The sequence below is a fragment of the Myotis myotis genome, unplaced genomic scaffold (assembly GCF_014108235.1).
Source record: "Myotis myotis isolate mMyoMyo1 unplaced genomic scaffold, mMyoMyo1.p scaffold_m19_p_10, whole genome shotgun sequence".
NCBI lineage: Eukaryota > Metazoa > Chordata > Mammalia > Chiroptera > Vespertilionidae > Myotis > Myotis myotis.
In genome coordinates, this window is record NW_023416314.1 from 50842245 (window position 1) to 50856300 (window position 14056).

Genomic DNA, 14056 nt, shown 5'->3' on the forward strand with positions numbered 1-14056 from the left:
AAGCACACATCAGAATTCATGGAACATAGTAAATGGTCAATAACAAATGATTATATTTATGATAAGCTCCTAGTGTATTGAATCATGCTCTGAAGCCTTGACAGTTAGTATTGTATCAGCTGCCAATTCTACATAAGTACGCATTAAATATTGGTTGAAGTGTTGATTTTTAATTGAATGTCAACTATGACTATAATCATTAGATTAACAAAGGTTATCTTATTTAATCTTCCTGGGAAAGATTGTATTATCTGCTGTTCACAGGTGAGAAGTTAAAAACTCAGAAGGACTTTCCCAAGATTATAAAATTATAAATAGCTAAGCTGGGTTTTAACCTGTAGACCTCACACAGTGGTATTTCAGTAAACAAATGTTTTCTTGACCATGTGCTATGTGTCAGACACTGTTTTGAATGTGTTCACGTACCATTTAACATTTAATCCTTATAGAAGAGCTGAGAAATAAGTATTTATCATTCTTTTTTATGGGTGGATCAAGGGATGTTCAGGTATCCAGAATTTTAACTGTTCTATGCACCCCTGTGTAAAAATAGGTCTCCATAATCCAAACACTATTTACAAAATCTTTTTAAAAGCTACAACCTTAAATATATTTTTCTATGCCTTTAAATTAGCCCTGGTTACCCTTCCTATTCTATGACCCCTTAATTATGTTTTCATAATGTGAGTTCTTAAAGTAACTTTTTAACACATCAAGAGGTTTTAAAAAATAAGATGAAACAAAAATATAATTGTGGGAAATCATTTTAAGTCATATATTTTATATATGGGAATAACTAAAAAGTATTATACTTTTTAAAATGTCTTATGGTAAATGTAACAGAATAATCATTTTAAAAATCATTTTGGTGACTTTAGATCACAATCGTATACACGCCACAGATGTCCTACACGCAGTTTGGTATCTGACAACAAGGCCAGTTCCTGGCTTACAGCAGATCCACAGTGATCATGGAACAGGAAATGCAACAGGTACTTCCTTCTACAGATCTTCCTTTTAATTAATAAAATTAATTAATTAAGCTACCTCATTTCATTACCTTTCAAAATTTTCATTAAGTAACCTTTGATACAAAGGGCCATTTCAATTTTTATGTATAATAATGACATGCAAATTAGGAAACCTACCACCCATCTTAAGGGCTAGGTTAAGATCCAGTACTGCTGGGTCTATCAAGTCTCTTCCAAGTCCCATTCTGCTGATACGCCACTGAGGTAACAACTGTCCTGAATATTATATTACTAGAGGCCCTGTTAATGGATTCGTGCACCAGTGGGGTCCCTGGACCTGGCCTGCAGGGATCAGGCCAAAACCAGCTCTCTGACATCCCCTGAAGGGTCCTGGATTGCGAGAGGGCACAGGCCAGGCTGAGGGACCCCCCCAGGTGCACGATCAGACTGCAGGAGGGCTCCAGGGTGTGTCTGGCCCATCTTGACCAATCGCAATCAGCCAACCCCAGCAGCAAGCTAACATACTGGTTAGAGTGTCTGCCTCCTGGTGGTCAGTGTACGTCATAGTGACTGGTCAAATGAACAGTAGAACACTTAGCATATTAGGCTTATATAGGATGATAATCATTTCCTTGCTTTCTTTTAATTCTTGGTTTTTTGTTTTAGATGTATCATGTAAATAAAAATTTATAATATTCCCATTATTTGAAAGCCTCACATATGTATTTAAATGATGAATTACAAAACTTTTTCAAATTTTGCTCCCAAAGAAGTTAGTTCTGTTCCCCATCATAGTATAATTATTTATGCAAATATAATGAATCATAACATTCATGGTTCTCTTATTCAAGCTTATAAAAGAGTGGAAATATGTTTTGGATCTCTAAAAAAAAGGAAAGAAAGAAAAGAAAAAGAGTAGAGAGCCGGGCCCTTATGACCTAGTGGTTGAGTATTGACCCATGAACCAAGAGTTCAATTCACAGTTTCAATTCCTAGTCAGGGCACATGCTGGGTTTTTATCTTGACTCCCAGTAGGGGGCATGCAGGACATAACCAATCGATGTTTCTCAGTGATATTTCTATCTCTCTCTCCCTTTCCCTCTAAAATCAAAAAAAAAAAAAAACATTAAATAAAATAAGAGGGGAGGAAAAGGGGAGAAATACTTCAATAATATAGAGACAGACACATGCACACACAGACATAATTTGCTCAGTAACGAATGCCTGAGAAATATTACCAGACTAATCAGTGTAAATGTGATAGACAGCCACTGACTGCTTTACATTCTTTGGTACTTGAGCCTAAAGTACCACCATTATTTGTTTGATGGAATTGCCTATGTTCATATTTGTCTGCCATTTATATTTTACTCTTTTTCTAGTGCTCTTTGTTCTGTCCAGTGGTTCTGTGCTTCCATGAGAGATCACTTTCTTTAGCTTTTTTTGTAGATGTATTTATTTTGTCTTAGAAGAATTTGAAGACTCCATCTTCTGCCTTAAGTAGTTTCTGTTGACAAATTGGCCTAAAGTCTTATTTCCCCTTAAAACTAATATGTTCCTTTTTACTTTGACTATGATGTACTCAGGTGATTTTCTTTGCATTCATCCTGCTTGGTGTTCTGTTAACTTATTGAATATGTTAATATTTCTTATTGATGTCTATCATGTTCTTTAAAATTCCAGTCTTTGCCCATTGCTCAATTCCAATTCTTAGGGAATTGCTACAGTAGTACTTCATTTCTAGTACCAAAATCTGTGTTAAGGTTCCCATTCTGCTGTAACAAATTACTGCAGACTTACTTAGTGGCTGAAAACAATACAAATTTATTATCTTACAGTTCTGAAAGTCAGAAATCCAAAGTAAGTACAAATGGGCTGAAATCAAGGTGTCAGCGTGATTATTGTCTTCTAGAGTCTCTAATGGAGAATTCCTTGCCTTGCCTCCTCCATCTTCTAGAAGTCGCCTGCCTCTCATGGTCATGGCCCCCTTCTTCAAAGACAGCAGCTTAGCATATACTCAAGACCCTCAGACCCTACTGTTTCCTCCTTCCAAAGGATTAGCAAAAAGTGGGCCAGCTACAACCTTGGCTTTCTGTTTAGAGAGTACACTACCTTGATAGTTAATCTACTATTAGTCTCTTTTACAATCTGGACAGGTTGAGAATTTCCCAAATTATCAAGTCTTGATTCTTTTTGGTTAAACAGTTCTCTCTTTCCTCTCACATTTTACTATAAACAGTAAGAAACAAGGCTATATTTTCAACACTTTGCTTGGAAATCTCTGTGGCTAACTAAGTTCATCTTTACAAATTTTGTGTTCTCTATTAACTGCAGCACATTATTCGGACGAGCTTTCTGCTATAACAATATAGCAATGATCTCCTAATTTCCAATATGTTGCTCAGTTTTTCTGAGTCCTCATGGCAGTGTACCTAACAGCATTTTTCTACCACTAGCCTGTTAATGGTGATTTAAGTATTTATTCCATGAACCTCACTTCCTTCAGAGTTCTTACTGGCAGTGTTATAAGTCCTTATACAGTGTTATGGAATCAAGTATCTGTAGAAGACAAGTCATTGGGAGAAAAAGGGGACAGGAGCCGGGATGGGGGGTGGTGGTTTGTCCCCCCCCCCCCCCATGTCCACCCACCCACGCACACTACGCGGAGATAAGTAGGAGCCTTGAAGCCTAGGGCGCAGCCGGGTGGAGCTGCCGCAGGTGCAGATCTTGGTGGTAGTAGCAAATATTCAAACGAGAACTTTGAAGGCCGAAGTGGAGAAGGGTTCCATGAGAACAGCAGTTGAACATGGGTCAGTCGGTCCTGAGAGATGGGCGAGCGCCGTTCCGAGGGGACCGGCAATGGCCTCCGTTGCCCTCAGCTTATCGAAAGGGAGTCGGGTTCAGATCCCCAAATCCGGAGTGGCGGAGACGGGCGCCGTGAGGCGTCCAGTGAGGTAACGCAACCGATCCCGGAGAAGCCGGCGGGAGCCCCAGGGAGAGTTCTCTTTTCTTTGTGAAGGGCAGGGCGCCCTGGAATGGGTTCGCCCCGAGAGAGGGGCCCGTGCCTTGGAAAGCGTCGCGGTTCCGGCGGCGTCCGGTGAGCTCTCGCTGGCCCTTGAAAATCCGGGGGAGAGGGTGTAAATGGGGGACGTGCCCATATGGCAGCAGGTCTCCAGGTGAACAGCCTCTGGTGTGTTGGAACAAATGTAGTAAGGGAAGTTGGCCAACTGGATCCATAACTTTGGGATAAGGATTGGCTCTTAAGAGTTGGGTGGGTTGGGCTGGGGCACGAAGTGGGGCTGGGTGCCAGGCCCGTCCCCACGGCCCTATGCCTCCACCGCCCTGACCCCGCCCTGACCCCGTCTGCGCAGCTCAGGGGCAGGATGGGGGGCGCGACCTTGGTGGCTGCGGTGGGGCGGGGAGGTTCCCCGCGGGCCCATGGGGGCCCGGACACCTGGGGGCCAGTGGCAGTGACTCTCTACGCGAGCCAGGCCCTTCCCTTGGATCGCCCCAGCTGCGGTGGGCGTCACGGCCGCCCCTGAAGAGCTCGGCGGGCGCCAGTAGCCCAGGGTCGCATTGAGGGTCCCCCTCCTGGCGTGCGAAGGGCTCCCCCCCCACACCCCCAGAACCGCCCTGGGGCCGCGGTTCTGCGCAGCACCTAGCAGCCGACTTAGAACTGGTGCGGGCCAGGGGAATCCCACTGTTTAATTCAAACAGCATTGCAAAGGCCCACAACGCTGCCCAGTGCTCTGAATGTTAAACAGTCTGATTAAAAATTGGACATTCTTCTAAAGACGACATTTACATGGCATCAGGTACACAAAAAGATACTTGGCATCATTAATTATTAGGGAAATAAAAATCAAAACTACAGTGAGATCCCCCTAACACTTGTTAGGATGGCTTGTTATTGTTTTAAGTCCTTGTTTATAAATAGAAACTAATTCATAGTAAGTAAACATAAGATAATCATATTGCCTATGGGGATTCCCCTCCTTAGCCTCATTGTGAGGAAGTTATATGTCTAATGCTGCTTCTGCTTGTTCCTCAGAGTCTGGTGATAGAATGAACCCTGGGCGGATTGCTTACATTTCTTCGAGGAGCTGCTCAATCCCAGATGAGAGCTATGGCTGCCTGTCTTCAAACATTCCTGCCTTGGAATTGATGGCTTTGTATGTGGCAGCTGCCATGCATGATTACGACCACCCAGGGCGGACAAATGCATTTCTAGTGGCTACAAATGCCCCTCAGGTAGGAAATACTTTTTTGGAAAGTTTAAAGAGTGATTCTGGAATTTTACAATCATTTTATGCATTCTTTTGTATATCATTCTCCAGTTTAATCATATGGCCATTACCTCGACATGGAATTGGATGTTAACACATGACATTGACATGACGTGTACTAAAGAATTAGGGGGGAAAGTCTCCTTCAATTAGAAAAGAAAATGTTTATGAAAGAGTGACTCATTGTTTTATGAAATTCTGCAGTTCTTGTTTTCAGTATTTTTGCCTTTGATCAAAATGTAAGACTCACTCTTCCTTCTGGCAAGGTCCTTTGTATGGCTAGAAGCTATAATGATGAGCAACTGTTATTTTTGTTGTTGTCTTCTTTTCCTCTAAAACAGTGATTCTCAACCTTGGCTGCACATTAGAATCACCTGGGGATCTTTTTAAAATCCTGATTTCTGGGCCACATCCTCCAGAAATTCTGTTTCTTTGTTACTAATGTTGTGGCCCCACCCCATAACAAAGAAACAGAATTTCCGGAGGATGAGGCCCAGAAATCAGGATTTTAAAAAGATTCCCAGGTGATTCTAATGTGCAGCCAAGGTTGAGAACCACTGGTCTAAAACAGGCCTTAATACTCAGACTCTAAATCTCTTAACTCTGAATATATTAATATGTGTAAAAATTCTTCTGGTACCACCTCATTTTTGTATCCAGTACAGCTGAGAAGGTGCACGATTCCTGTACAGTCAAAATTTGCATAGCAGATAGGAATTCCCAATAAATGGATACTCTAATTGTAATAGTTTTAAGCACTGGGACTTGGAACCAAGTACTTGGTTTTAAGTAGAATTTAGTGTGCATGTTTGTTTGGGCAGCTGATTCCTTTATATTCTTTGTCTAAGTGCGAGCCTTACAGAGAGTGAATTCGTCTTTTACACTTTGTCATTCTGTATTTAAACCTCAGTTCTGATTCTTTCATCTTCTGTAGCCATTCTCTGTGTTCCTTTTCTCACTTTCACACATTCTCACTTTAAAACAGAGGGGATATTCTTTAGCCACTATAAGAGTAGGATTCGGAGATGAGTGGGTGGAGAATGTTAAAAGTGATGTGTGATTCATTTTCCCCATTAAGACTTTATCTATTAAAAGCTCATGATTTCCATAGGTAACTAATTAAAAAATAAATTTCAACCTAATATTTGTTCTTTCAAAGAAATTGCCCACTAAGGAGCACATATTTCCTCATTTGCAGTACCATTCTGCAAAAATCAATGCCCATTTTCTCTAGCCCAATACTTAATATATTTTTGCAAATCTTGTGAGTCAAACTTGGGCAGTAGTGGCACAATGGAAAAAAGTACTGGTCTTGGGATCTACTGGCATGTATTTTTTTTTAAATATATTTTATTGATTTCTTACAGAGAGGAAAGGAGAGAGACAGAGAGTTAGAAACATCGATGAGAGAGAAACATCGATCAGCCGCCTCCTGCACACCCCCCACTGGGGATGTGCCCACAACCAAGGTACATGCCCTTGACCGGAATCGAACCTGGGACCTTTCAGTCCGCAGGCCGACGCTCTATCCACTGAGCCAAACCGGTCCCAGCGACTGGCATGTATTTGATTCTGGTTATTATTTATTAGCTCTGTGACCTTAGGCAAATCAGCCTTATCTTTCTGACCCTCAAAATATGTACCTGATATGGTTAAGAGTAAAAGGAGATAACATACGGAAAGTTTTCTTCCATTTTATGTATTTGAGAGCCTCCTGAACTACATAATCGCGTAGAAAGAAATGACTCACTGTTCTTTTCCACTCTCTGCTTTTATTAGCTTTGAGTGTAGGTGAGTCAGAGTTGTTTATTACTTTTCCTTCAGGATATTAAAAATGAATGAATTCTAGAGTTACCTCTCTCACTTGCAGAGAATTTTTTTAAAAAACTGTTATAATTTATAAAGTTTATACTCAAAACTTGTTCTAGTTCCTAACTTCTCATTGTTAAGAATTGCCAATAGCCCTGACCAGTTTGGCTCAGTGGCTAGAGCGTCGGCCTGTGGACTGAAGAGTCCCAGGTTCGATTCCGGTCAAGGGCATGTACCTTGGTTGGGGGCACATCCCCAGTAGGGAGTGGGCAGGAGGCAGCTGATGGATGTTTCTCTCTCATGGATGTTTCTAACTCTCTATCCCTCTCCCTTCCTCTCTGTAAAAAATCAATAAAATATATTAAAAAGAAAAAGAATTGCCAATAGATGAAGCAGTGGGAAGCTCTGGAATGCAACGGAAATAGATTAGAGAGTTCAGCTACCAAAAAGGTACAGCCTTGCTTACTTCCTGCTCCCCCTCAGTCTGTTCTCCACACACAGCAGCCAAAGTGACTGTTTAGGTTGAGTTACATCACTTTCTGTTGTTTATTCAATGACATTCACCACATTCCTAGTAAGTAACTAGGATAGCGCAGAAGGCACTACTTGATTTAAACCCCATGAAGTCTGCCTTTTTCGTACTCCTTCAGGGCTAGCCTCACTGGCCTCCTTGCTGTTTTCTCCTGTACCTAGGTACCCTCCCCAAGAGCCTATTCCTGTTCTGTCCTCCCTGCCCAGGGTGCTCTTTCTCCACATATCCATGGAGCTCATTTTGTCATGTCCTTCCATCTAAAATTTCAGAAACTCCTTCCTGGCACTCATTATGCTCCTTCCCTGCTTTATTTTTTCCATAACAATGATCGTTTAGATATTCTGTATTCTGCTCATTTATGATATGTGTTCCCTCAGTGGAATATAAGATTCCATAAGGGCAGGGATTTTTGTCTCTTTTATTCCCTAACTAGAGGCCCGGTGCACAAAATTCGTGCACTGGAAGATGGGGGAGGGGGTGTCCCTTAGCTCAGCCAGCGCCCAGTCACAGTCCGGGATCTCTCACTCCTTATCACCTGCCTATTCACTGCTCCTTAATGTTTGGCTCACTGCTCCTTAGTGCTACCATGGAGGCGGAGAGGCTCCCGCCAGCCCCACTGCACTTGCCAGCCGTGAGTCAGGCTTCTGGCTGAGCAGCGCTCCCCCTGTGGAAGCGCACTGACCCCTGGTGGCCAGTGTGCATCATAGCGACCGGTTGTTCTAAGAGGTCGCTTAGGCTTTTATTATATAGACTAGAGGACTGTTGCACGAAGAGATTCGTGCAATAGGCCTTCCTTTCCCCTGGCTGCTGGCACCGGTTTTCCTCTGGCACCCGAGACCCAGGCCTTCACTCTGACCGGGCTCCGGTCGGAGCCTGTCCCAGGGCCGTGAGGCCTCGCTGCTCTGCCGCCCCAGGGCCGTCTCTGCTTCGCCCCCGGGCCGTCAGGCTTCGCTCCACCGCTTGGAGCCTACGTATGCAAATTAACCGCCATCTTTGTTAGGTTAATTTGCATACTCTCCTGATTGCTAGTTAGCACAGCAAAGGTACGGTCAATTAGCATCTTTGTCTATTATTAGGCGAGAAGATACCTAGACCAGTAGTACCTCACACACAAAAGACATTCAGTAAATATTTGTTGAATGTTGAAGGACACCTGATTTCTTTGCTCTGCAGCACCACTAGCTTGTCTGAAATGTACTCAGTTCTTCCCAGAGTAGTGAAATGCCTAACACCTGCCTCAGCTAGCACCTATGAGATAAGGACTCTTTTGTGAAAGCCTGAGGCTTAGTGTGTTTATTAGGTAAATAAAATAGGTTCTCTCATCTTGGGAAGCTCAGTGGGTCTAATTAAGCCATAATTAGTAAAAGATATCATTGCTCCAGTGTATTATAAAAAGTGACAGCAGTATACAATACCACCATTAAGTATTCCTCTTCATTCTCATGGTAAAGAATGTATGCTGGGAAGACAGGAAGATTACTTTGAATCTTTTCCATGAAAGAGGTAAATAGTCAAGTTTAAACTGGGAGGATGTCAGTATTAAAATTCTGAGATTTCTCAGATATTTCCAAATGAAAAGTTGGCAAAAGAAGGAGATTAGTGCTTGAGGTATTAATATTTTGATGAGATTTAGGGTAAAAGGAAATAAAATTTCCAGTTGGGACTTGTAAACCTCATACAGTCAAAATACGGATCAAGATGGTGACTAACCATGTGCATTTGTCTCCCCTTCCTCCTGATTAAAATGACAGTAAGGGGTGAAGCTCAATGTGGGAGGGTATAACCACAAGTAGATTAAAGAATTGTATACTATTTTTAGAAAATGAAAAACAGATGGCTCAATATTGAGACAGTGTATTAGCTGGGGCTACAGACTAAGTGGAACTCTAGAGGAAGTCCAGATGCCTTTGTGCCTGCCCACGTGTGCGAAAACACACGGGCTCACTCGCACTTGTGGACGTGCCTGTAAGCAAACCTGCTGCAGCCCTGCCTTTACCTCCAGGCAGAAAAGTCAGCTCTTAGATACTAAAGGAAACTTCCAGGAGAGAAATACTAGCGTGGGTATTAGTATTCCAGAGTAAATCCTTCTCATTCTGGAAGCTGAACAGCTGACACCCAGTCTGGTAATTCTAAAGCAAAACCTGCTAGGTAGCAAGTCCTGAACACATTCACATCCTTCCCAATTAAAGAAGAGACTCAGCAATAAAACACATAGTGCAGAAGAAAGTCACGCTTGCAATCTAGAATTCATTTTCTTATATCAACAGAAAACCAAGGATTTCCAAACATTAATCGGTAGCTAGGGAAAAAAAAAGGCTAAAGTGAACAGAATTAAGTGAATACAGGATAATCTAGGGCAGTGGTTCTCAATCTTCTGGCCCTTTAAATACATGTAGTTCCTCATGTTGTGACCCAACCATAAAATTCTTTTCGTTGCTACTTTATAACTGTAATGTTGCTACTGTTATGAATCGTAATGTAAATATCTGATATGCAGGATGGTCTTAGGCGACCCCTGTGAAAGGGTCATTCGACCGCCAAAGGGGTTGCGACCTACAGTTTGAGAACTGCTGATCTAGGGAATAGAAAAGCACTGAGTGTCTTTTTAAAGTTCTCAGAGAATTTGAAAAAGACTGTATCCGCAATAAGAAACTATGGAAAGAAAACAAAACAAAACAGTGCTCTTAGAAGCTAAAGATACTGCAAAATTTTTTTAAAAAAAAATCAATATAAGCATTTGAAGTAAAGTCAGACCATCTCTCCTAGAATACAGACTAAAATGATAAAGAATGGAAAGTATACAGAAGGAAAAAAGAAGGCATAGGGGACTAGGTCAAGATCTGACTATTGGAAGTTTCTGAAACAATTGAGTCTTTGGGTTGAGGTGTTCATCAGTTGGGGGTGGGGGAAGAAAATCCCCCAAACCTACCCGTGGTATGTCATGGTAAAATTTCAGAACTGAGACTTTTTATTATTATTTCTGAGTGGATGAAAACAACACACTTGTAAAAGAACAAAAAATCCAACTGGCATTATATTTTAGCAACAATGGATGACAGATGGTTCTGGAATAAAGTCTTTAAAATTCCAAGGGAATTCATTTCCTCATTGATTCGGAGGAATATTGGGTGTATACTGTGGGCGAGGCACTATTCTAGGCATTATTATTGAGCAAAATAGAACCAAAAAATTCTGCCCCCATGGAACTTATGTTCTACTAAAGCAAGAAAAACAATAAATTGTGTGTGAGAGACAAAGAGGAGATGATTATGATGTAAGTGCAAGGAAATGTAAAACTTGGAAGAGCTAGGGAGTGCTGGCATAGAGGGATTATTTTTAAGTTAGATTTCTAATTCCAGCTGAGCCACAGCAGAGCTTTAAGTGCAAAATAGAGAATCTCAGATATGCAAAAAATTTAAAAACCATGTCCCATCCATCCTCAGAAAGTTACCTAAAAATGTGTTTTAGCAAAACAAAGGTGATAACTGAGAAAAGGACCTTAGAAAATATAGGATTACTAGAAATTTTAGAACAAGCCCCAAACTTCAGGGTAGAGGAATCCCAAGTTGGCAGCTGTTCATCAAAACTGTTTGTTTTCTATAACACCTGACTTATTTACTACCTCTTGGATTTTTTTAAAGACAGGAATATTATATTTTTTTTTTATGAAATAATCTTTCTTAATCCAAGACTTTTCACTTTTCATAACTACTACCTCTTCAATCTTACGACTCTAACCTAAAGATTTTTAAATGTTTCCTTGTGTGTATGTGTGTATGTGTGTGTGTGTGTGTGTGTGTGTGTGTGTGTGTGTTTCAAAAGGGGACATAAGTTTAGGTTTCTCAGACTCTTTTGTTTGTTTGGTCTTTCATATCAATGACTGAGCAAAACCAGAGTCATTGAAAAGTATATCCTTTAACCAACATCTCCCCAGTTTCCTCCCATCCTGTTCCTGGCAACCAACCCTTCTACTTTCCGTTTCTGTGAGTTCAGCTTATTTAGATTCCACATACAAGGGATATCATACACTATTTTTCTTTCTCTGACTTACCTCACTTGGCATAATGCTCTCAAGATCCATTCATGTCATTCAGTGGCAGGATTTCTTTCTTACGACCAGATAGTATTTTATTGTCTAACTTATACACACATCTTTATCCCTTTGACTATTGATGAGCCTTTAGATTATTTTCAGCCTTTATATTACAAAGTTTAAATCATATCATTGCTTACATAAAATCAAACCGTGTAAAAAATAATCAAAAGCTGTTAAGTATTGATGCTTAAATATAGACTGTAGCTAATTTTCACAAATAATACATAAAACTAATTAAACTCTTAGAATATGTACTTTAACCAAGATTATATTCTATTTTCATCTGATTTTCTTTCCCATTACACAGGAAGCTCTATGAAAACAGGGATGAGTTTTTAGTTTTATCCCTAGCCTTTAGCACTAGCTGTGTAAGTTCTTTTCATAATTACTATGCTTATTAAAATTGGTTGGTGAAGGAGGAGGGGGCAAAAAAATCTTACTCTTTTTATGTTCAAAGCACATAAAATATGCCTATAGTACATAGACAAATACATTACTTCTGTAGTATTAAATTTTCATGGGAATGATTAGGAAAAATTATTTAAGAAGTCTTGTTAGTGGGGCAATAATGAAAAAACAGTTGGCTTACCAATATACAAACTTTGATATTAAAATCTGACAAAGATAATACAAAAAAGAAAAATCACAGGGCAGTCTCACTCAAACACATATGTAAAAACCTTAAATAAAAACTTTATCAAACCTAACCTAGTAATATTTAGAAAGGATAACCATGAACAAGTTGCACTTATCATAGACTGCAAGAGATTTAACAAAAACAAATCAATGAAATTCTCACCATAACAGGTTAAAGTTATAAATTATTTCACCTCAATGACTATAGAAAAAACATTTTCTAAAACTCAACATTGATTCCTAATAAAAACTCTTAGCAAAGTGGGAATAAAAGAGAACTTTCTCAATCCAGTGAAGGGTGTCATTAAAAAAAAACAACCTTAAGCAACGTAGCATATGCTTAGTAGTGAATCTCTGAATACTTTCTCTTTGATATTAATAATAAGACAAGTATGTTGACAATTCAAGATAATACTATAGATTCTAACCACAGTATAGTAAGGCAAGAAAAAGAAGTAAAAGAAACGGACTGGAAAAAAAAAAGAAACAAAACTTATCAATCTTAGATAATGATTGTGCAAGTTGAAAAAATTTTAAATCTTCAAATAAATTAGTAAAAAGAAATTTTAGCAAGATTGCTAGGCATAAGGTTCAATATATAAAAATAATTATACTTTTATTATTTGTTTATTTATTAATCCTCAGCCGAGGATATTTTTCCATTGATTTTTAGAGAGAGTGGAAGGGAGAGAGGGATGGTGGGGAGAGAGGCAGAGCGAAACATCAATGTGAAACAGACATGTTGATTGGTTGCCTCCTGCAGGAGCCCTGAGTGCCCTGGTTGGGGCCAGGGATCAAACTTGCAACCCAGGTACATGCCCTTGACCAGGAACCAAACCTGCAACCCTTCAGTGCCATGGCTGACACTCTAACCACTGAAAAACACTGGCCAGGGCAAATATAATTATACTTTTAAATACCAGCTTCTGATAATTAGAAAATTAAATGCTTTTTTAAAAGATAGCCTTTATTATTAATAGCATCCAAAAATATGAAGTACCTAGAAATAAATAACAAAAATATGCAAGATTTTGTCAGGAAAATATAAAACTTATATACACTAAAAAATGAATGAAGAGATAGTCCATGGTCACAGATTACATCAATATTTCAAGATAAATCAATTTAAGAGGAATTGTCTATTTAAAAATTCAGTGCCACCAACAATCAAAATCCCAGAAGGCAAGGATTTCTTGAACAGGAAAGAAAAACACTAACCATAAAAGAAACTTATTGATAAATTCCACTACATTTAAGAACATCCATAAACACACTATTAAGAATGTTAAAAAGGCTAGACACAGAGTGGGGAAAAAAGTATATGCAACACAACCAACATAAGATTTGAAATCAGAATATACAGAGAATTTTTTTTTTATAATTTTTTTAAAAATATATTTTATTGATTTTTCACAGAGGGGAAGAGAGAGAGATAGAGAGTTAGAAACATTGATGAGAGAGAAACATCGACCAGCTGCCTCCTGCACATCTCCCACTGGGGATGTGCCCGCAACCAAGGCACATGCCCTTGACCGGAACCGAACCCGGGACCTTTCAGTCCGCAGGCCGACGCTCTATCCACTGAGCCAAACCGGCTTCGGCCAGAGAATTTTTTAAAAGTACAAGCAACACAACCAACAATAGAATAGAAACCAGAATATACAGAGAATTCCTAAAAGTCAGTAAGAAAAAGACAACTAAATTGTAAATTGGACAAAAAACTTGA

The 14056-nt window shown here is 39.9% G+C and overlaps 1 protein-coding gene and 1 long non-coding RNA gene across 4 annotated transcripts in view; one reads left to right on the forward strand and one right to left on the reverse strand.

Moving 5' to 3' along the window:
* PDE3B (phosphodiesterase 3B) overlaps positions 1 to 14056 on the forward strand; it is a 152101-nt gene that overhangs the window by 121972 nt on the left and 16073 nt on the right. For all 3 annotated transcript variants that reach the window (XM_036325500.1, XM_036325501.1, XM_036325502.1), the window contains 2 exons: positions 879 to 992; positions 5023 to 5222. In XM_036325500.1, coding sequence (XP_036181393.1) covers positions 879 to 992; positions 5023 to 5222 — 314 coding nt within the window. The remainder of the gene's footprint in view (positions 1 to 878; positions 993 to 5022; positions 5223 to 14056) is intronic.
* Positions 1 to 14056, reverse strand: part of LOC118664862 — a 153412-nt gene that overhangs the window by 116260 nt on the left and 23096 nt on the right. The gene's annotated exons all lie outside the window — the stretch shown is intronic.